This window comes from Acinonyx jubatus, chromosome B3, assembly GCF_027475565.1.
Source record: "Acinonyx jubatus isolate Ajub_Pintada_27869175 chromosome B3, VMU_Ajub_asm_v1.0, whole genome shotgun sequence".
In the NCBI taxonomy this organism is placed as follows: domain Eukaryota; kingdom Metazoa; phylum Chordata; class Mammalia; order Carnivora; family Felidae; genus Acinonyx; species Acinonyx jubatus.
Genome location: NC_069386.1, coordinates 27,443,050 through 27,467,194, shown reverse-complemented (window position 1 = coordinate 27,467,194; position 24,145 = coordinate 27,443,050). Strand labels below are relative to the sequence as shown.

Below are 24,145 nucleotides of genomic sequence, written 5' to 3'. Positions count from 1 at the left end.
TTTCTTTTCCTAGTTTCTTGAAGTGTAAGTTTAGATCCTTGAGTTTAGACCTTTCTTCTTTTCTAAGAAAAGCAGCTAATGTTATAAATTTCACATTCATCACTGTTTTAGCTACATCCCACAAATTGTGACGTTATATTTTAATTTTTATTCAATTCAAACAGTTCTATTTCCCTTGAGATTTCTTCTTTGACCTGTGGATTACTTAGAAGTATATTGTTTAATTCCCAAGTGTTTGGAGATCTTCATGTTATCTGTCACCGACTTGTAGTTTAATTCTATTATGGTTAGAGAACATACTTTGTAGGAATTCAATTATTTAAAAAAAGTTTAAAGATATGTTTTTTGGCCACTGGTTCAGTGGTACTGATTCCCTTCTCCGATTCCCCTGCTCCTTGAATTCTGCCTAGGATTTTAGTTGCTTTCAGTGGGACAGCAGGAGGCTCTTACAGACTCAAGACAGCCTCCCGCGCTGTGTTCTCACCTGTACAGGTGCCCACGGCACACACCCTTGTAGCTCGGTGCAACCCAATCTCCGTAAGTCCTACCCCGCCCACAGGTGGTTCGTAACGCAGGGCTGAGCCGGGGACAGGAGTGTGTGCGTGCAGCGGAAATCCCGCCCCCCGGCGCTTGCGGTTGGCCCGGACCGCAAGGGGTGAACCCCTAGGAGGAAGATGAACAGGGTTGAAGGAAGCAGGAGAGATGGGAGGAAGGGCGAGTGGGCTCCTGTTTTCCATTGGCTGGGCCTGCCTCGTAGACTCTCTGTGATTGGCTGGGCGCGGGGGCGGTAGTCCCGTGTCGGCCCGCCCCTCCGGTCGAAAGAGGCATAGGGATCACCAGCGCCGGCGGAGCCAGCGGCTTCTTGGAGGCTGTGTCCGCACGCCGCCGAAGTGTGGCGGCAGGGCCTTAGCGCGTCAGGTCCTCGTCCCCTGGGGCGGCGCGGGCGGCGAGCCGCTGGGGCGGCGCGGGTCGGGACCCACGGCACGGTCGAGCTAGGGCGCGGCGGGCGTTGGCGCGGCTGCCGGACCTGGGCCTGCGCGGATCGCCCGCGGCGCGCGTCTTGGGCTGTCTTTCCATTTCAAAGTGATTATTCTTTTGGATTTTTCTGCAGACGTGACTTTTGATTAATTTGTTTCACGCACCACTTACTGGTACGGAATAAAGAGGCAGATGCATGCTACTGTCATTTGTCGTTGAAATGTGGGCTTCCTGTCTTTCCTGTGTTTACCTTTTGGATTTAAGGGAAGGGGATGACATTGTGATTTGGTCTCCTGTGACCGTCCATTCTCAATGTCTTGACGACGTAGTACAGAAACCAGGCGAATTCCGTGTGTGGCTTTTACCTATATTGGAAGTAGGCTTTTTCGTTCCTCCTCCTCCTTCCTGTCTCTCCATCTTTCTCTTCCTTTCTCTTCCTTTCCTTCCCCTCCCCCAACTGTTCTCTTCTCCCATCTTTCTGTGTTTTTTTTTCCCCCCGCATTAAAACTTGTGGGAGGGTCTTTGTACAATTCTGAAAAGCTTTAGGTGTTCCAACATTTTTATTTTACTTGCAGGACTAACAACTGGGAGGAAGCTGGAGGAAAGATGCCCTCTGATTCTTTCTGTTTGGCTGCCCAGACTCGACTTGACTCCAAATGGTTGAAAACAGATATACAGGTGGGGTTTCCACATGCCTTTTTCTTAGTGTGTTTCTGCCTCCATATTTAATTTTCTTTTTAAAGCTTTATATGGGACAAGTAAGAGGATGCAGATCAGATCTCGCCATGGTAGAGAAGCAGGTTTATTTCCTATAATTTAAAATGTACCTTTATTGTATCAGTTTTTATAGACTGTGGCTACATTTTAATTGAAGTTATGTGTAAGTGCAAGAAACTTGAGATCTGATTATGCAAACATTTTTCCTATTACTATTTTTAAGAGGTCTGTGTTATTAAGTATACCTTGGTGATATTTAGTGATAGTTTTTGAGATGTTCAGATAGGAGGCATGTAGTAATTTATTATGTCCTGCAGAGACTCACAGGACCCTGTGTTTGTGTTCCTGGAGAGACAAGAGTTCATTTGAGCTGTTTGTTTAGTATTTGTGACTGGTCGTATTAATAGGAAGTGCTCAGGTTTTCACATAAAGAATGTGTGGAAACAAAATGTTGGCCTTAGACTTTCTAATGTTTTGATTTAATAATGTAATTGCAAGCTTGTCCAGACATTGTCAAATAAATAATAGCAGTAATGTTTCTGTAGACTTTTTTTTTTTTTTTTGCCACAAGTTAGTTTTCTTTGTAAATGGTTTGTAAAAACTACTTTTGTTAACTCCATATCAACAGGAAAAAGAAGTGTCTGAAATATTTTGTAGTATATATGGGTTTTCTTTCTCTTTCCTGAGGTTAACTGTTTTAACTATTTATCAAGTAATCTACCTTTTTCAGTATGATCTTGTACAGTTTATCAAGAGTCATATATTCTGTAAGCACTTGATCATAGATACTTGAAGTATTATTGCCCTTCCTTTTTTTTTTTTTCTTTTAAAATTTTTATTTAAATTCTAGTTAGTTAACATACAGTGCAGCATAGGTTTCAGGAGTAGAATTCAGTGATTCATCACTTACATACAACATCCAGTGCACATCATAACAAATGTCTTCCTTAGTACCCATCACCCATCTAGCCCATCCCCCACCGACTCCCTCCCCTCAGTTCTCTATCTTTAACAGTGTTTAATGGTTTGTTTCTCTTTTTCTCTCTTTATTCCCCCTTCCCATATGTTCATCTGTTTTGTTTTTTAAACTCCACATGAGTGAAATCATATGGTATTTGTTTTTCTCTGACTTATTTTGCTTAACATAATAACACTCTACCTCGATCCACGTCACTGTGCAAGATTTCTTTCTTTATGATGGCTTAGTAATATTCCATTGTGTATTATGTATTTGTGTGTGTGTATATATACACACACACATATAACATAGATGTATACATACATATATATACACTACCACATTTTCTTTATCTATTCTGTATTCATCAGTCAGGGACATTAGGGTTGTCTCCATAATGTGACTATTGTTGATAATGCTGCTATAAACAGTGGATTGCATGTACCCCTTTGAATCTGTTTTTGTATACTTTGGGTAAATACCTATTAGTGCAAATGCTGGATTGTAGGATAGTTCTATTTTTAACATTTTGAGAAATCTCCATGCTATTTTCCAGAGTGGCTGCACCAGTTTGCATTCCCACCAACAGTTATTGCCCTTTCTTAATTTTTTTTTTTCTTAAGTGTTGAGTCTCAAGTCATGATCTCATGGTTTGTGGGATTGAGCCTTGTGTTGGGCTCTGTGCTGGCAGCACAGAGGCTGCTTGGGGTTCTTTCCCTCTCTCTCTTCCCTTTTCCCGCTCACATATGCACGTGCTCTCTTCTCTCTCAAGAATAAATAAATAAACATTAAAAAAAAAGTGTTGAGGCCTAGTAGGTATGAGAGCCAGGTGCTTAGAACTATGTTGTGGATTTTGGGATTGTTATTAATGGTATAATGTTAGATTAAAGCACAAAGAATTGGGTTATGAATTGGCATAGTAGTGACTCTTTTGGTTTGTTATTGTTTAAACGTTGCCTTTTATTTGGCAATTACTGTTCATTTTCTTTTGTTATTTTTTTAAAAAGTGGGGTTGTGGGAGGTAAGATGAGTAATTTCTTATTTCTGAAATCTTGAGATTCAGGGAAACTGATTTTAAGGCTTGTTTTTTAAATTACTGTTTTTGTATTTTGCAAAACTTGTTGAAGTAAAGAACTTTATCTCATGAAGTTTTTCTTTTCTTTTTAATCACTATTGAATAACTGCTTAATGTGAGTTTTAACATCTTGATCTAAAACCAGTTTAATGCTGAGTTTAGTGCCTATGATGATTCAGGCAGATATGCTTAAAAAGAAACACTGCTTATGCTTTAGAGTGCTTACTATTTTCCTTTTGATTTAATGTAACATACGGTGCTTGGCCCTTCATAGACATTTCAAATATTAGTCAAAGTCATCCAAACTTATCCCAGGAGTAAGTGAAGAGATCTATGTTTTGGAGAGTGCACCAGAGGGAAAATGTGTTTTAGGTATTGAAGCCACTTAATATCATGAAAAAGGTGATCATGGACCTTGGTTATATATAGTTTCTCAAGCATTGCTTATTATATGTGAGGAATAAATGTCGTTTTACACTAAGAAATGACTTAGACATAGTTTCACTCTTTGGAATCCTTCCTGCAGACACACATTGCAGATGCAAGCCTTGTACCGATAGGTTTTACCCTCTCTACCAACTGGAGTGGGAAGTGCCCCATTTCTTAGGTAGAGCTTTTGTATTGGGAACAAAATTGATAACTGGTTAATTAATATTATGTGGGGTAGAAACATGTTTCTTAACCATAGGATTTAGCAAATCTATTTTCTACAGCTATTTTTGTTTGAAATGTCCTTGAGGTTTTTAGCAACTTTAGAAAAGAAAAATTTTTAAAGGCTATGAAAACTTTTAATATGTGTATATTATGAAAAGCATGGACACTGATCCTAGACTTTCTTGTTAAATGTGTCAGGCCTAGGATGTTGCAACGAGCTGCCCCTAATGGAGTGACAATTGTATGGCAGGCGTATATCTGGCTTTTACATATATAATGCCTTTTGCGTTTTCTTTAAAATTTTTTTTTAATGTTTATTTATTTTTGAGAGAGAGACACACACAGAGTGTGAGCAGGGGAGGGGCAGAGAGAGAGGGAGACATAGAATGTGAAGCAGGCTCCAGGCTCTGAGCTGTCAGCACAGAGCCGGACATAGGCCCAAACTCACTAACCACGAGATCATGACCTGAGCCGAAGTCGGACACTTAACTGACTGAGCCACCAGGCACTCCTGCTTTTTATGTTTTTGATACTCTTCTTTTTTTTTCTTTTAGAATTAAAAAAATTTTTTTTTAACATTTTATTTATTTTTGAGAGACAGAGCCCAAGTAGGGGAGGGGCAGAGAGAGAGAGACACACACAAAATCTGAAGCAGGCTCCAGGCTCTAAGCTGTCAGTACAGAGCCTGATGCAGAGCTTGAACCCACAAACCACGAGATCATGACCTGAGCTGAAGTTGGATGCTTAACCAACTGAGCTAGCCAGGTGCCCCTTCAATACTCTTTTCTGATTGTTGTGTGGAGTACTTTGAATCGGCAGTTCTTCACAACTCTCTTGAAGAGTCAATGAAATACAGAGCTAAGAGATGTTATCTACATAATCACTACCGTTACCATTTTTTATATTTAAAGTAAAAGTCCTGTTTGATGTGATTGGTAGTTTCTGAGTGAACTGAAAAGTCAATTAAGCAAAGGAACTATAAAAAATAGTTTTTTTTAAAGGTATATACCTTAAAACCTTTTTATTCTTTTTTTTTTCTTAAATTTGATTCAAGAGATAGCAAAAGGGGGAGGGGTAGAGAAAGCAAGAGGGAGAGAGAGAATCTCAAGCAGGCTCTGCACTGTCAGTGCAGAGCCCTATGCAGGGCTCCATCCTGTGAACCCGGAGATGATGACCTGAGCTGATATCAAGAGTTGGATGCCTAACTGACTGAGACACCCAGGTGCTCCAAGAGCTTTTTATTCTTAAATCATATATGCACATTTATTTGCTAGTCTTGATGTAAGGCTAAGGGTATGTCTTTGAGCATGGTCCAAGAATGGTATTATCCTTTTCTTGCATAATCTGTACTCAGATTAATCTCCTTACAGTTTCTATTTTTGGGTTCTTTGAAGTAGAGCATGAAATTAGATATGTATGATGCAATTTTTTTTTAACTTTTTATTTTGAAGTAATTATAGACTCATAGGAAGTTGCAAAGAAAGTGGAGACATCACTGTATACTCTTCACCCAGACTCCCCCAGTGGTTACATCTTATATAACTATAGTACAGTATCAAAACCAGGAAATTGACATTGGTACAATGTGTATATAGTTCTTTGCCAATCATGTAATTATACCACAAAGATCTGCCTCTTGCTCCTGTATAGTCACACCCTCCTTACCCCACCATCTCTGACCCCTGGCAATCACTAGTCCATTTTCTATCTTTTTAATTTTGTCATTTTGAGAATGTCATATGGTAATGTGACCTTTTGAGATTGGTTTTGTTCATGGTGTAATGCCCTTGAGGTCCATCAAAGTTGTTGAGTATATTAATAACTAAACTCGAATCATTTGTCTCTTCTAATCATCAATTTAAAATGAGTAAAGATAAGTTAAATATTAAACATAAAATTATTACATGTATATACTGTCACTTTATGCTTGGAAATATCAGTACCTTAAAGAACATAAAAGTGATCATCTTGGTAAATTCTATTCTCAGGTTTTCCAGTTGACAGATGAGATGTAGAAATAAAAGAATTTTGTAAATACAGGTAACTTAATATTCATAATGGTATCTTTTGATTAATTTCTTGTCTGTAGGATAGGTAGCGTACCTCACTTTTTTTTATTGATGAATTTGGTTATTTGTCTTTTTCTCTGTATTTTGGATTAATTTTATCAGAGCTTTATACATATTGTTAGTCTTTTAAAAAAAAAAATAACTGTTCTTAGAAAAGACTAATAATGTTTATAAGGAGAATATAATGTTACCATCACACATTGACCACAAGACTTTTTTGCAGAAGAAGATTGAGTAACACATATGGCACCCTCTAAGAAAAGAAAATGTGAGCCAAGGATGTTATGTTCTAGTAAAACTGACTTTTCAGCTAAAAAAGGCACAACTTTATCAATGAACGAATATTGTTCCCATGAGCTCTTCCTGAGGAAGCTAGTAGAGAAGGATCTTTAGATGACTTAATGACTATAGACAGGCATGAAGACTCTTGGTTATGTGTGGAGCCTGGAATAAATGAGTTTTAAAAGGGAGAGAGCATATTATGTAATTGCTGTAAGCTTAGACATGGTACATTATAGTATAACTGTTCTGCCAGTATCTAATCTATTAATGATACGCATCGAAAATTTCACTTTAGGTGTTGTATTTCATCTGGGGTTCCATTCAGGTCCTTTTTATATCTTCCATTTCACTTGTCATCAGGTTCATATTTTCATATTTGTGAGCCTATGGACATATCTATATAATAATGCTTTTAACGTTCTTGTCTGCTAATTCTATTATCTCTATCACATCTAGCTTTATTTCTATTGATTGCTTCTGTTGTTTCCATTGATTGATTACTTTGATTATGGAGCATTTTGTATGCCAGGACATTATAAGTATTATGTTATTCTGTGCTGGCTTTTGTTTTATTTATTTTTTTTATTGAATGCTGGACATTATAAATATTGTATTATTCTGTGCTGAATTTTTTTTTTTTTTTTTTTTTTTAAGAGCATTAGTTTGTCTGGCATGCATGTAGGTTAGTTGGGATCAACTTAACTTTTTTAAAGCTTGATTCTCAGGTTTGTTCAGGCTGATGTAGCACAGCCTCTAGTCATGTGCTAATTTATCTGCCTTACTAAGGCAATACCCTCCTTAGGACTCTTCCTAATGCTCGGTGTGTTGGGTGTTTTTTTCATTCTGTTTGGTAGAAACATAGGCTTTTCCCAGACTGGAAATCATGGGAATTCTGCCCACTTCTTTCTAGAGCTTCTTTCCCTAGCCTTGATAATTTTTTCAACTATTGGTATTCAGCCCAAGACTCAAAGTGTCCCCTCTGCCCATCTCTAGGGATCATTCTCTGCAGCTCCCCCTTCACCTGTATTCTTGTCATTTTAACCTACTTATAGCTGAACTGTCTCCTCAATTCAGCAAGACCTCTGGGCTCTATTTGGATTCCCCTTTCCTGTGCTGCATCCTGGAAGCTGCTTCTAGGCAGTAAGCTTGGGCACTTGTAGGGCTTCATTTGTTGCCCTTCTCAGGGGTCATAGCCCTGGGCTGTTGTTGTCCAGTGTTTGAAAACAGCTGTTTGATGTATTTTGTCTGGTTTTGTAGTTGATTACAGCAGAGAGGTAATTCCTAAACAAGTTAATCCTTCAGCGGCAGAAGCAGCATAGGCCTTCCTAATCTGCTTTTAATCTCATTCAGAGTTCTTAATTATCGATAATGTATTTTTTTGATTCTAGAATTTCCATGTTTTTGTTTAAATGGATTTTATTGAGTGCAGTTATATTTAGTAAGGTACATCTATTTTAAATGTTTAGTTTCAAGTGTTTTGGCATTTTTTTCCCTTCCTTTATAGTTTCTTTGCGTCTTCCCTTCCCTCTGGGCTGGCACCCCAGCATACCCATGGGCTGCCCTTCTCCTGCAGTCTTGGATATAATGTCACCAATAGCATGTGGGTTATGGCTTCCCAACTGCCTACCATGGAGCCAGTGACACAGCCTACAAGGTGGTGGGAGAGCAGGATCTAGCTCCCCATGGACTGAACATTCATCTCTTGACAAGGAGAGATAAAGGAACTAGTATTTTAATTTATTTCTTTTTTCTTCCCTCCTTGGATTGTTGATGGTTTCTTTTTGCAAACCTAGTAGAAGAGCCCCACATGCCTAGTGAATGTGCCTAGTCAACAACCTGCTGTATCTGCTATTCACTGTGGAGTAGGGCCTTTTTCTGTAAAGGGCTAGATGGTAAATATTTCTGTGAGCCGTGTGTTCTTTGTAACAACTACTTACCTCTGCCATTGTCATGCCACACATAATATATAACAAGTATGTCTGGGTTCCATTAAAGCTTTATTGATACTGAAGTTTGTCATAATTTTCATGTGTCACAAAATATTTTCCTTGACTATTTTTCAGCCATTGAAAAATGTAAGAACCATTTTTGGTTTGTGGGCCATATGAAATCAGGTAGTGGGCCAGATTTGGCCTGTGGGTTAGGCCTTAGTTTGCTTACCCCTGTGGTAACGTGCTGTGTCTTATGCTTCATGTATTCCCTTGTCCCCCTTTCCCCTGCCTCTCACTGCCCTGGACTGACATTTGCCAAGTAAAGTGTCAGGACTTAATCTATTGCTCAGGCTCTCCTTTTTAGGACAGTCTGTGTCCATATTTCTGTCTTTTGCATCTGCTCTTGGTCTGTTTCTATTGTCTTGTATACATTTTTTTTCCCATTTTTCTGTCACATTATCTTGCCTTATCCATTATTATTTTTGTTTGAGTTCCAGATAACTGTGTATGAAAAACTATTGTGATGATTTGAGGCTCTGGCTCTGGGTGACAGTTTCCTCCTCTGGGGGGGAATCTATCAGTCCAGTTGCACTAGCAGTCCCAGGTCACTGCAGGGAAGTTGAGAACTGAGATGAATCAAAACTGGGCTTCTTCCCTAGGAATGCCATCTGCTCCCACTTCACCCCTGTTTCTCGTGTGTGTGGGCCTTCGAGGTTTTGCTCAGAGCAAGGTTTATTTACTAGGCCTTTACCCCATGAGGACCCTGGCTGCAGCCTGTCCCCCAGCAGCTCTGCTCAGCTCTTGGCTTAGTCCTGCTCACAGAATTGGCAAGTGCCTTTTGGGGAAGCAGACTTAGGTTCTTTGGGCTGTACTTCTCTCTTGGGTCTCAGGCCTCCTATTCCTGGCTGCCTGATGTCTTAAAACAGATGTACTTTATGTTTCTATGTGACCTTCCTTGGCTTACTTTTTAAGTGCATTCTCTCTCTGTCTCTCTCTCTGTCTGTCTCTCTTTTTTTTTTTTCTTGGTATCTCTAAGCTCTAAACACCAATGTTATTCAACTGGGACTGCATCCAAAGACATTGATGCAGTCACCTGGTGGGTAATCCCAGTGTGCAGTTGGGGTTGAGGATGTTGGTTACTCTCTCTCCTTGGGCGTTGGCATTTCCTCCAGGTCCTGATTCTATATCCCACTTGCTGATGACTCTCAAATTTGGATCTCTAGTCCTGAACACTCTGTTAACATCTGGATTTGTATTTGCAGTGTGTGTGTGTGTGTGTGTGTGTGTGTGTGTCTGTGTGTCTGTGAGTGTGCATATAAGTATATGCATGTGTGCATGGAGAGAGGATCTCGGTGTTCATGTTCATAGTTAGTGCAAATCTCAGTGGTTAACACTGAGTTAGTTCTCTCTTGTTCTGATTCTATCCCTGCCTTTTTTTCCATTTGTCTCATCTGTCTTATTTGATCTGAAATGTCTTAAGTACTTTACTTTCCTTGTCTTGGCTTAGGCTGTCATCCTTTTTTGGGGTGACTCTTGGCAAAAGGCTCCAAAGTTATTTTCTTTGTTTCTAGTTTCTTCTTCTGTCTCTATCCATTGCACTGATAGTGAGTTACGCCTTAAATGATGATCATTTATTCCCTGGACCACCTAAAGATGCCGTGTAACTGCTGGAGGCACACATGAGGCTGGTTAATCTGGCTCCTGTTTGCGTCCCAGGCTTATGTGGCTGTGTGGAAGCTGGACTGAACCCCGGCAGTGTTAGCTGCCCTCCTCTTACCTAAACGAGTAGATGGGCCAGGCTTTTCCCTTCCCTTATGAAAACAACAGGGGCGCTGAATGTTTGTGGCTCACTCTTTAAAAAGGAGTTTCCTTTTCTCCTTGCCAGTTGATACTTTTATCTTTTTTTCTTCTTTTAATTTTTGTAAATGTTTATTTATTTTTTTTGAGAGAGAGATACAGTGTGAGCAGGGGAGGAGCAGAGAGAGAGGGAGACACAGAATGTGAAGCAGCTCCAGGCTCTGGACTGTCAGCACAGAGCCTGATTCAGGGCTCGAACTCACCGCGAGATCATGACCTGAGTTGAAGTTGGAAGCTTAACCGACTAAGCCATCCAGGCGTCCCAAGAGTCATATATTTTCATTCTAAGTGTGTTTATGGCAGTTATCTTGTTAGTGAGGTGAACAAATAAAATATGAGGGCTGAAAGAAAGCTGTTGCTTCTATGAAAACTAAGTTGGATGCTGAATTGGTTTTCTCTTGCTGTATAACAAGTCACTGGCCACAAATTTAGCACCTTAAAACAACTCATGTTTATTCTCTCTCTGAGTTTCTGTGGGTTAGGAGTCTGGCCACAGCTTAGTTGGGCCCTCAGCTTTGGGTCTAATAGGCTGCATGAAATCAGGGTGTGGGCCATGGTGTGCTCTCATTGGTGTCCTCTTTGTCAGAATTTAGTCCGTTGCAGTTGGGGGACTGAGTCATGGGCTCCTAGATGCTGCCCATCTGCATGGCAGCTCATGGCAGTTTGCCTCTTCATGGCTGTAGAGAATGTCTCTTCTGGATGGCCCCACACTCCTCAGGGCTTACACCTGATCAAGTAGGGCCTCTAGGGTAATCTTCTTTTTTATTAACTAGAAATCAACAGTTGTGGGACTTTAATTATATGTGAGAAGTTCCTTCATGTTTGCCATAGATGGAAACAAAACCTGGTCACAGGTGTGATGCCCCATCTTATTCATGGGTACCCACCCAAACTCAGAGGGGATTACACAGGGTATGTATGTACTAGGGGAAGAGGATCTTGAGGGCTTAGACTTTTGCTTACCACACATGCTTTGGGTAAAAGTGAGATGCTGAAAATATTATTTGTACAGGTTAGGTAAAAGAGAACTCTAAAGGATTGGGGAAAAGGTCTTGAAAATCTGGAAGAATTCTAATCTGAGATTGCTCACAAAGTGCCCTTTAATTCTTGCTCCATTTAAAGAATTGGAGACTGGAAATAGTGGATGCTTCATGAGGGTGGTGCATGCTGGAATGATGACAAGGAATGAGTTAGTGGACTTGTAAAAAAAAAAAAAAAAAGGCCCTGGCTTTTCTTTAAAAGATGGCCAAACAGGGACGCCTGGGTGGCTCAGTCAGTTAAGCATCTGACTTCGGCTCAGGTCCTGATCTCACAGCTTGTGAATTGGAGCCCTGCATCAGTCTCTGTGCTGACAGCTTGGAGCTTGGGGCCTGCTTCAGAGTCTGTGTCTCCCTCTCTCTCTCTTTGCCCCTACCCTGCTCACACTGTCTCTCTCTTTCAAAAAATAAATAAACATTAAAAATAATAATAATAAAAAAAGATGGCCAAACAGATGTGTCTGTTTTAGTGTAAAGTGTCTTGTGTGTATGATATGAGGGCTTCTGTTTTCAATGGGTGCCTTCTCTGGGTGTCCACCCCTGTCCCTCATTGGCTGCTTGCTCTGGGAAGCCTTTTCTGACTCCTAAGTACTGACAAGTGAGAGTTATTTTTGTTTTTTTTTCTTTGAATATTACCATGGACTCATGTGTTTTTATTTACTTTTGCAGTCCACTGCAGTTATGTATTTTGATGCTCAAAATTGTTTTAAATTTGGTCAGTAGATTCCCCATAAGTCCTTAACCAGCTTTTTTGGTGCAAACACAAAATATTCCAGGCTCATCTTGTTGCCCTGACCCTTGAATTTTTCCTAAGAGCCCAGATTTTGTTCAGTGGGAAGTGAGATTTAAAAACTGATACGTGCGTTCTGGGAGTACTTATTGCTCTCAGAGTATCATTGATTCTAGGTCCTTTCCAAAACGAAGCACATATATTCAAATATAAATTCATATTGAGATTTCCAGTTCAGTTTGTTCTTAAAAATGTCCTTGATTTTATTTCTTTTATACTTAAAACATTCATATCTAGTAACACTAACATAACTGCTGTAAACATGTTTTATTATGTTAACACTGCTGTATCATACAATATATATGAGGTAGTTTTAAGATTTTAATTAAAGTCAATATTATGATTATTGATAAGACCAATGAGTAAAGTTTAAGATATTTTTTCCCTTAGAGTGTATTTGACTAATGATGTATAATTGAAAAGGCCCCTGAGATGCTTTTCTTTGTGATAAACGTAGGTTAATTTGCTTGTTACCAGTTGTAGATTTTGCCTTTTTATGTTGAATTTTAATTTTTGAAGATCAAAATCATTGCTCTGTTTTAGAAGTAAAAATATATAAAGTTTATTCAAAGTCTTTCATTCATCTCTACTGCCCATGTTCCTCTCCTTGTCTCCCTGTAGATAATTATTATTATTTGTTTCTGGTTTATCTTTCCAGAGTGCGTATGTATGTGTCTTTTTTCTTGTGTCTTATGCAAAAGTTAGCATGGTATGTATACTGTTATGCACTGTGCCTTTTTCACTTAACTATATTTTTTGGGATGATTTTTATTAAATGTTGATGATTGAATAAAAAAGAGGAAATGAAAATTTTTAAAAAATCATCTAATTCTTTAAGAATTGCATTGTGAGTATGATCATTCTGTAAGTTTATTATTTATCGTTACCAGCTTGCTTTCACACGAGATGGGCTCTGTGGCCTGTGGAATGAAATGGTTAAAGATGGAGAAATTGTATATACTGGGACAGAATTAAACCAGAATGGAGAGCTTCCTTCTAGAAAAGGTAAGGACCTTTCACTAGTAGTTTTCATTTTGTAAAGACCTTTATAAATTGTAGTTTATAGAAATTTTGGAATGTGCAATGGGAATATGAGTACCTGAACATAACTCTGAAATTTTGTTTTCTCTTTGGTGATTGTTGTCTAAATTACAGTTAATTATGAGCTACCTGGATTTCATTGTTCTTTGTAAATGAAGGTCTTTTCATTGCAAAGCTACCTTGCTCTGCTGTCCTTCCCCAGTTAATATTTCTTCTTTTAAGTTTTACAATATATCTTGCCTTGTCAAACTATAAATAGTAATTATTATAAGAGTGAGGAGATACAATTACTCCTGAAATTTTTCCTATCTGACTCTTCTATAGGAATATATAAAATACTTTTTGTAAGCCTTTGGCCTGTGGACTGGACTTGGCCCCTTATTTCATTGTATCTTGTATTTTTTGCAGAGAAATACCAGCAAACACTCTTGTTTAGGCCTGTTGTTATGAAAAGTAAACAAGACTCCGTCATTTAGTTGTTCTCGACCTTGGCTATGGCTCAGAAACTTTTGAGTCTTTAAAAAGAAATAGATGCCTGTACCCACCCCAGACCTGTAGAATCTCAAAAACCCACTTGAGATCTACTGCTGAAGTTGCTGAAGTTTTTTAGTCCCATTATTTGAAAGCCATCAAGGTGGATAAAAATATTACTTTGGAAAGTAGTTCTTACCCTCTTTGTAGAATGAATTGAGATAGTGTTGATTTGAAAATACACTGGAAAACATTGGTATATTTTTTTGGTTACAACAGCTAGAATTTTCTTTTTTTCCTGGCATTTCATTGTGAAAATTTCCATACACCCAGAACAACTGACATATCTACATAGTGAGCAGTTGCAAACCCCACAGATCCTACCACAAGTGTTTCTCTTCACTTGTTTATCTCAGGGGTCCGTGGATCTCCATTCTTCTGTCCATTGGTGCATCTTACCTGACTCCCTTACTTCATGCATATCATTTACTTGATTGAGTTCAGTTTAGCTTTATCTTTCAGTAAAATATATGCATAATGAAATGCATATGTTTTATTATTCCACAAGTTTTGACAAATGTAACTTGTGTAACCTAAACCTCTCTCAACATTACTTCCCACTTAGAAAATTCCCTTGTGCCCCTTCCTGGCCCCTCCCAGACCCCACTTTCTAGGTGCAGACATGGGTCTGATCTTTCTTTCTGGTGATTAGTTTTGCCTGTTCTAGAACTTCATGTAAATGGAATGATGTAGTAGTTTGTTCTTTTGTGTCTGTCCTCTTTCACTCTGTAATTTATTAATAGTTTCAGTGGTTCATTACGTTTAAAAAAAAGTTTCCCATCTCTTCTTCCCACCCCTCCAGTATTTGTTAATGAATTAAACAGTATTTCCCCCAATTTTTTTTTATGAAACACTCATTCTAAAAGATGCTCTGAGAAAAACTACTTACTTGGAAAAATTCAAAGTATATTTCTGATTATATTTGATGAATATGTTTTCTTCTTTTGAAAGTCATATGGTTAGAAAGCAAAGCATAATTTTTTTTTAATGTAGGTCCCAATTGAATAGTTTTTTGGGGGATCATTTTTTTGGTATTCAGTAAAAGTTTCTATTTTAGGTGTGGCCTGATGTGTGCTTTTTATTGTTAGAAAATACTTTTTTCACGGATAGGTTTATATCTATACCAAATTCCATTTAGAAGACTATGTATGGGGCACCTGGGTGGCTCAGTCGGTTGAGCGTCTGACTTCGGCTCAGGTCATGATCTCGCGGTCTGTGGGTTTGAGCCCCGCATCGGGCTCTGTGCTGGCAGCTCAGAGCCTGGAGCCTGCTTTCGATTCTGTGTCTCCCTCTCTCTCTACCCCTCCCCTGCTCATGCTCTGTCTCTTTCTCTGTCAAAAATAAATAAACATTAAAAAAATTGAAAAAAAAATAAAAGACTATGTATGTTGATGGTATTGTAGCTGATTATGAGGAAAATACAGATTAGAGTAGAAGTTCTTTAGATACACAGTATTCCTTGTTGTATTTTCAAAGATTACTTTCTTTGGGAAAGGATCAGTTTCTTTCTTCCACAAACAGCCATGCTAGGATAGGTTTTTATTGTTGTCAAGTTTGATTCTTTCATGACTTATTTCTGGGAAATAGTGGCTTCTAATAATTTCTATTTTCCCTGGAATAAACTTTATTACTTTCTTTTGCAATCAGATGTAGAACTTGCTAGTCCTACTGTTGAGGAAAGAAAGCTGCCTCCCATATAGTACAATTTTTTTGTTAATTTTTGGGGATATTCCCCCACAAAAGACAGGCTGGATTATGGTCTCATACTTTTTCAAGTGAATGTTTCTAATTAACACCCTATGTGGGGTTGTTTGTATTTATTATTTTGAGGGAAAGTAGAGGAGGGAATAGGATATTAAAACAAGAAAGTTAAGAGGCTACTAAAAGATATGTAAGCTTATTTTTTATATTTGCTTAGGGCTGGCCTTGTATGAAGAATTTAAGCATGAGCTCTTTAATTTATTGTAAACCTTTTTCGTCTATGCAGGTAGGAGAAATATTAACCAGTACTTTGCTTAGCTGCTATATTTTTTCTTGAAAGTATTTTCTCATTATTTCCTTTTATCTTCAACTTTACCAACAAACGGAAGCCACAGTTTGCACAAATAACAGGGGAAGAGCTGGAAATTGAAGCGAGGCCTCTTGAGAAAGTTTCGCTATTTCTTTTATACTACAGGTATTATTTATTGACACCAGGATCAACTTCTTGTAGTTCCATGGAGCTGATGAGTTCATGTTGTGTATAAGTGTGATAATTGTTTTGAGTGTGTGTATGTGGGTGTCTAGTCAGTACTCTTTATGTGTTTTTAAGAGCTCAGAGATTATTTACTTGAACCTGAATGTTTCCATTATATCCTATGCTGATTGGCAGCTTTCCTGCTGTTTTATAACTTTTCTTTGGAGTTGTAAAACATTAAATGTGGGCTTTCTCCCACAATAATTCATGATTATTTGGGCAAAAAAAGGGTGTGAGCAGTTCAGGGGTAGTGTTGGCTGAAGTTTGAGCAACAGTTATGGAGACCTGGTCTGGGTTTGAGGGATGGTGGTATGTGAGGTTATGTAGGAGAAGTGGGCACTGGCCTCCAGGTGGAGGACTGTGGAAAGCAGGACTGGCAGTGGATGTGCAGGGGCGACAGGGAGCAGTGAGCAGGAAGCAGCAGAAGTGTGTTGTGCCACACTGTAGTGAAATGTACTCTTTTAGGTGCCCTGCTGCATCTAAATACTGGGAAGTATGCTTGTTGATGCAGTGGACACATTCCCTGGGTGACATGTTTATACTTTGAAGTTTGAAAGCCACTGCACAGAGGGCCATGAATATTAGGAAAATTAAAGAAGACTCTGTCCTCCTGCGGTGGGAACTCAAAGAATTAAATCCTGATTCCCTAGCCCAAGGAGTCTCAACCTCTGTTGCTCATTAGAATAACCTGGAGGGCTTGGTTAGACACCCATGGCTGGCCCTTCCTCCAGAGTCTCGAATTTCTTAGAGTTGGGATGGGGCCTGGGAATTTGCATTGCTAACATGTTTCCAAAGTCCCAAGGATGATGCTTGCTTTTCAAAGAATATGTCATGTTTGCTTTTAAGGCACAGTCTATTGCTTTGGGAGTTAGAGACACAGAGGTAAGGAAAAGAACCTCCTCACGTGCTGCTTAGGAAATAAGAATATTAAAGAAAACCAACCATATTCCAAAGCAAATGACCACAATTAGATTTCCCTCATAAACTTACTCTGTTCTCCATAATTAGTTCTTGTTGCTTTGGATCTCGAGTCCTTTATGGAAAGCGTAACCCACCTCTGGGAGTCTGCCTGGTGTCTACTGGCAGGGGTGATGTCAGCTTCTGCTGGAGTCTGTTCCCTACAGGATTAGTAGTTCCACTGAGGCTCTGTGTTCTTGTTTATTGAAGAACCATTTCTGGCCTTCACCTTTGGAAGGAAGCAGATAAGACATAAAGCTCTGGTTAATTGATTATACTTAGCAACAGTATCAGAATGGACAGGAGTAAAATTCTTGGCGTGATGGGCTTCGTGGCTGTGTGTGAGGATTTGTTTGTTGTCCACCCTGGGGGTTAGAACATAGCAAGGGCAGCGAGGCATGGATGCATCTCTAGGGTCTCTCACTGTCCTGGGAACTACAGAGTGTTTGTTCATATAACATGCTACTTGTATGAAATTAGGCACCTTAATTTTCTCTTTTTGATTTGCTAGCTCTTCCCATATTGTGGGCCTAGAGCACAGGGAAACTCTAATGATAGTAGTGAGCTAATAAAGAAATAAGGAACATCCCAACTCTACTTAATTTTATGTTCGGCCTTTCTTTTGCTTGTGAGCATTTCATCATGAATTCTGTGATGTGGGAGCCCATGTTTGTTATTCTGGTCATCTGGAAAGTGCCAAAGACCATTGGGATGTAAAAACACCTTGACAATTTTTAGTTCAGAATTTTGAGTCTGATCCTGCGAAGATGGTATCAAACAGTTTCCACAGGAATCTGACCTGGGCTCTAGAGGGGAATGTCTATGCTCTGACTTTTCCCAGCTGGCATGGAGAAGTGGTTACAGAGAGGAAACCCAGTCTAGTAGTAAAGGGCTCACACTTTTGTTTCTTGATCAACTTGGTAAATTCTGACACATTTTTATAGATTTTGTAAACCAAGGCAGATAATATGTGAATTTGAATTCTATGTGGAAAAGTGCTACTTATTTAGTAGTAGAGATTTTTTTCTTTGGGACAACCAATACAAAACAGAGGGGTAGCAGAAAGCAAACATATGACGAAAATGTAATAGGGTGGTTCAAGAAGCTTCCAGGGAGGGTCCCTGAGATCAGGTGCCAAGGCCTTATGCCTTGTTCACATCCCCTCACCCTGCTATGCCTTCACATTTACATTCCTCACCCTGCCTGTATAACAACTCTATAATGGCTATGACCCGTGGGGACAAGCTCTGTTTTTTCACCATGGTATGTACCCCCACCACCAAGCAGAGTGCTGGCACACAGGAGGGATCCCATAAATAAGTAATCTGTGTTGTGAATTAGTGAGTACTTTCAGCTTCAGGCCAAAGAGGGGTGTACAAATTCCCCTAAGAAGGATGGGACACAGAAGATAAGTGACCTTTTATGTATCATTCAAGTGAATGCTTTGAGCTTTTTCACTCTGCTATCCATCCTTCTGAGTATTCTTCCTTAATTTTATTTCTCCATCTTTTAAAATCCAGTTATTGCTTTGATCATTTTTTTTACTGGAGAATGAAATTTTCCTGTTAAATGGACATAGGTATCTTTTTATTTATTCTGAACTCTTTAATTGTAAGGGTGCCATGTTACATGTATTACATTACTAATAATGAGCTAGACATAAGAGATAGTTGCACTGTATCTTTATAATGCAAAAGAATATTGGGGCACCTGGGTGGCTCAGTCAGTTGAGTGTCCGGCTTTGGCTTGGATCATGATCTCATGGTTTGTGCGTTCGAGCCCCTTGTCGGGCTCTGTGCTGACAGCTTAGAGCCTGGAGCCTGTTTCAGATTCTGTGTCTCCCTCTCTCTCTGCTCCTCCCCCGCTCGTGCTCTTGTCTCTCTCTCTCTCAAAAATAAATAAACATTAAAAATTTTTTTTAATAATGCAAAAGAATATCAAGGGAAATTTGAATGACCACTTCTGTGTTTGTGTTCTATTTATTTATTTATTTATTTATTTATTTATTTATTTATTTATTTTTAATTTACATCCAAGTTAGTTAGCATACAGTGCTGTAATGATTTCAGGAGTAGATTCCAGTGATTCATCCCCTGTGTATAACATCCAATGCTCATCCCAGCAAGTGTCTTCCTTAATGCCCCTTACCCATTTAGCCCATTCCCCCCACCCAGAGCCCCTCCATGTGTTTATGTTCTATTAGAAAGTTGTCACGTCTAATCTCTCTTAAAACTGTACTTCTTTGTAAGAAGAAAAAAATTTCAGTGTCATACAAATACATAATACAGTATCTTTTTTTAACTAGTATTTGATTAGTTGGGACCCTTAGTGTGATGGTTAAATTATGTATCAACCTTGCTGGGCCATGTTGCCCAGATGTTTGGTCAAATACTATTCTGGATATTTCTGTGAAAGTGTTTTTTGGATGAGATTCATATGTAAATTGATGGACTTTGAGTAAAGCAGATTACCCTATAATGTGGGTGGGCTTTATCCCAAGCAGTTGAAGAGCATGAATAGAAAAAAGACTGACCTTCAGCAAGAATGAATTCTGCCTCCACATTTCCTTTGGATACAAACTAACATAACTGGTTCCTGTGTCTCCAGTCTGCCAGCCTGCCCTGCAGATTTGGGGCTTGCACTTCTATAATTGTATGAGCCATTTCCTTAAAATAAATAGCTTCTGCCTCCCTCTTTCCCTTTCTCTCTCTCTCCTATACATTCTTTTGGTTCTCTTTCTGTGGAGAACCCTCACTAATGTGCTTAGTTACCCATTGTTTTCTCCTACAGTCAATCAGTCTGTCTGTCTATCTATCTATCTATAGTTTATTTTTTGAGAGAGAGAGAACGGGAGAGGGGCAGAGACAGACGGAGACAGAATCCCAAGCAGGCACCAGTCTGTCAGCGCAGAGACTGTTGTGGGGCTTGATCTCATGAACCATGAGATCTCATTACCTGTGTGGAAATCAAGAGTCGGATGCTTAACTGACTGAGCCACCCAGGCGCCCCTCCTGCAATCTATTTTTCAGAAGCAATTGATAGTGAACAAGATTTCTTAAAGTTAGTGATTAAGGTAAAAACAAAACCCAAGTGAACCTTCTCGGATGGTGAAATGCTGATTTTCCTGATGGTGGCCCAAGACTGTTACAGGTATACCCCTCCTGCTGTGTCCCCCACAGAAGTGCTTTCTGACTCTAGGCTGCTGCTGCCCCTGGGTGCCAAGCCTTCACACCTTGGCACTCATCCTTCTGTAGGTCCTGGATATAGCAACTTGAATGGAAATCACTTTGGATGGTTTGTAAAAACTTCCTCACTGTAACTGGACAGGAATGTCTTAAAGTCCTGAGGTCATCCAGTCCTAGTTCCACTTTCTTTTTTTTTTTTTTTTTTACTCTTTTAAAAAAATCTTTTTTTTTTTTTTTTTTTTTTGAGAGAGAGAGCACACACGTGAGCAGGGGAGGGGCAGAGAGAGAGGGAGACACAGAATCCACAGAAGTTCTGAGTGGTCAGCACATAGCTGACCCCACTGACCATGAGATCATGACCTGAGCCGAAGTCAGACGCTTAACCAACTGAGCCACCCAGGCACTCCCCTAATTCCATTTTCAGGGACCAGGTGGCAGAGGTCTCCCCCGTCAGTGGCCTCTAAGGTATATGGTCTTGGAAAGTCAGCTTCTCCAATTTCTCCTTCTTCCCAGCTTTCCATGATTTGTGATGTGTTTGGGCAGTTTGTGTTCTGTTTATTTTCTCTCTATAAACTTTTAACCCTGCATCCATAAAAAGGAGAGCAGACAAATACTGAAGGGAATGTGATGTTGTCTCTGAACTGGTCATGCTAATTCTTATTGTTTCAATTATTCTTCTCTGTTGTTTTCTTAACCTCTAGTGACTTCATTCTGCCTTTGCTGTTGTAAATGTTCTCATTTATGCCCCTGAGAATAAAACTTGAGGTATGCTTAGTGATACTTCTTGTCTGCTTCCTGGTGACTGTCAAAGCTTTTCATCCTGGACAAGAGATTATATGACCAGTATACCCAGTTTAAAATGATCATTTTGTATTCTTATTTGTAAAATTTGTAGAATGGTATAGGTCACACGTTGGCAAATTTTCTGTAAAGGGTCAGATAGTAAATATTTTAAGCCTTGTGGACCATAACTATGAGGTAAGTATGAGACCCTGCAGGTGTTGTACCAAAGCAGCCAAAGGCAAAACTAAGCAAATGGATGTGGCTATGTGCTAATAAAACTTTATTAACAGACCAAAATGTGAAGTTCATATAATGTTAATATCACAAAATATTATTATTCTTTTGATTATTTTTCAGTCATTTAAAAACATAAAATCATGGGGTGCCTAGGTGGCTTAGTCAGTTGAGTGTCTGACTCTTGGTTTTGGCTCAGATCATGATTCCAGGGTCATGGGATCGAGCCCTGTGTTACCCTGAGCATGGAGCCTGCTTGAGATTCTCTCTCTCTCTCTCTCTCTCTCTCTCTCTCTCACCTCTGGCCCTCTCCCCTACCCTCTTTCTTTCTCTAAAAACAAAAAGTAAAATCTTTTCTTAGCCTTTGGGTCAAACACAAATTGGACTTGGGCTAGAGTTGGCCCCTGGCTCTGTCAGTGGACCCCACAGTGGAAACCCAGGGCCTAGCAGTTAGAGCCAACACTGTGTTCTAGCCCCAGCTCTGTTTCCCTGGCTAGGACCTACTCTGGGAAGCACAGTTTCTACATATGTGAATGAGAGACAACAAGGCCTGTCTCCATGAAAGGTCGTTTGTAAAGCTTCAAAAGGATAATATTGTTTGGCTAGATGCCAAACTATGTAGTATACATTGGTTTATTTTCATTTTTCATTAGCTGTTCCCCCCCCCCCCTTAATATCCTGCTTTTTGGGGTATCATTTCTAAAATTAAATGTATCTTGTTTCTTAAGATACTACTTTGTTCTCATACTTCCCGTGTTATTAGGTTAAAATAAGGGGCTAAATAAATCACTTATTTAAATTAGTGTTTAGTTTCTCAGGTCAAGATAGAGGGTTATCTGCTGCAGATGCAAACTGTTTTCCCCCTATCCTTAATACATTTCCTCATGTCTTAACTGGCCCAAGGCCATGTCCTGCTCCAGCTTTCAGGACCTAGCTCATTGCCTGAAAATGCTTCTTCCAGACTCTCTTCCAGCTGTCTTCCCTGGTCCTTGATAAGTCACTCAGGACCTTGCCAAAGCCTGATTTGTATTGATTAGTTATGTATGTGATATATATTTTCTAGAAGTTTTTTAGGGCTATAGAAGGTATCTTTTACTTTTGTATAAAAGTGTTTACCATGGTACTTTGATGTGCTGGGTGGTAAATACATGTTTGTTGAACTTAATTGAAATTTTACTGTAATTTTAGGGAAAACCATTTAAACAATTTTTATTTTTAAAAGTACTATGGTGCAATTTATTCCTTTTAGATGTTCAGTTCAATAAGTTTTAAAGACATATATAGATTCATGTAACCATCATTGTGATTACGATTCAGAACAGTTTCATTGTCCTTAGAAAAACTCCCTTGTGTTGTTCCCTTGTGTCACACATTTCCCCAACCCCTAATCCCTGGCAACCACTCATCTGTTGTCCATCACTGTAGTTTTGCCTTTTTGAGAATTGTCATATAAATGGAATTATATGTAATATAACATTTTGAAATTGGCTTTATTTACTCACTAGTTATATCTTTAAGATTCATCCAAAGTGTGTGCCAATAGTTCTTTGTATTAGAGTAATATTCCATGGTTTGTGCCACGGTGTTTATTCATTTTGGTTGTTTTTATTATTTTTTTTTGGTAATTATAATCTGCTATGAACATTTCTGTACAAATTTTGCATGAATATAGTTTCCATTTCTCTAGGATAAATACCTAGAGATGTATGACTGTTGGGCTATATACTAAGTGTATGTTTCACTTCATGCAAAACTGCCAAATTTTTTTTCACAGTGGCTTTATTATTTTGCCTTCCCTCCAGCACTGTGTGTTAGTGCCTGTTGTTCTGTATCCTTGTCAGCACTTGGTATTACCAGAACTTTTAATTTTAACTATTCTTATAATTATGTAGTAGGAGCTCATCTTGGTTTTATTTTGCATTTCCTTAATGGCACGTAATGTTAAATACCCTTTCATGTCATCCTTACATCCTGTTTGATGAAGTTTCTGTTTATAATTTTTGTTAATTGGTTAATTAGGTTGTTTTCTTTTTGTTTAGTTTTGAGAATTTTTTTATGGTTTGTATTCTCATTACGGGTCCTTTCTCAGATACATGATTTGTAAATATTTTCTCTCAGTCTGTACCTTGGTTTTTTATTCTCTTAATAGTGTATTTTATAATTTTTTCTTTTATGGATTGTGCTTTTGATCTCATGTCTAAGAATTTTTTTGCCTGTTGTCTGGTAATGAAGATTTTCTCCTATGTTTTCTTCTAAGAGTTTTATAGTTTTTCATTGTATTATTAGACCATTAGTCCATTTTGAGTAAATTTTTGTATAAAGTACAAGGTTTGGGTTGAAGTTATTTTTTATTTTTGCACATGGACATCCAGTTTTTCTAATACTATTTTTTCCTATTGAATTGCTTTTGTACTTTGTAAAAAATGAATTGACTTAATTTGTATGTGATTATTCCTGGACTTTCCAGTCGTTGCATTGATATGTGTCTATCCCTTTGCTAATGCCGCACTGTTTGCTTACTGTGGCTTTATAGTATTAGAATTGGTTTTAAGACAGTGGCTAAGTACTGAGTATTAAAATTGACTCTTCCAACTTTATTGTTCCTTTTCATAATTGTTTTATTTATCCTAGTTTTTTTGCTTTATATGTAAATTTTAGAATCAGCTTCTCTAATACGTACAAAAAACTTGCTGGGCTTTTGATTGGTATTCTGTTAAATCTATAGATCAGTTTGGGGAGAATTAACGTCATTACTATATTTTGTCTTTCAATTCATGAACATAGTATATCTCCATTTATTTAGGTAGTGTTTTATTTCTTTCATCAGGAT

At 38.7% G+C, this 24,145-nt stretch overlaps 1 protein-coding gene across 7 annotated transcripts in view; it reads left to right on the top strand.

Moving 5' to 3' along the window:
- The first annotated feature begins 776 nt into the window (after window positions 1-776).
- The window catches only part of HERC2 (HECT and RLD domain containing E3 ubiquitin protein ligase 2), a 264,682-nt gene continuing 241,313 nt past the window's right edge, over window positions 777-24,145 (top strand). For 4 of the 7 annotated variants that reach the window (XR_008299026.1, XM_053223676.1, XM_053223675.1 and 1 more), the window contains exons 1-3: window positions 809-1,151; window positions 1,554-1,656; window positions 13,239-13,353. Coding sequence is in view for 6 of the 7 variants with exons in the window: in XM_053223676.1 (XP_053079651.1) it covers window positions 1,585-1,656; window positions 13,239-13,353 (187 nt within the window). In the remaining variant the exon portion in view is untranslated. Of the gene's footprint in view, window positions 1,152-1,553; window positions 1,657-6,370; window positions 6,423-13,238; window positions 13,354-24,145 lie in introns of those variants that run through there. The other 3 variants (XM_053223672.1, XM_053223673.1, XM_053223677.1) reach the window with 3 other exon arrangements.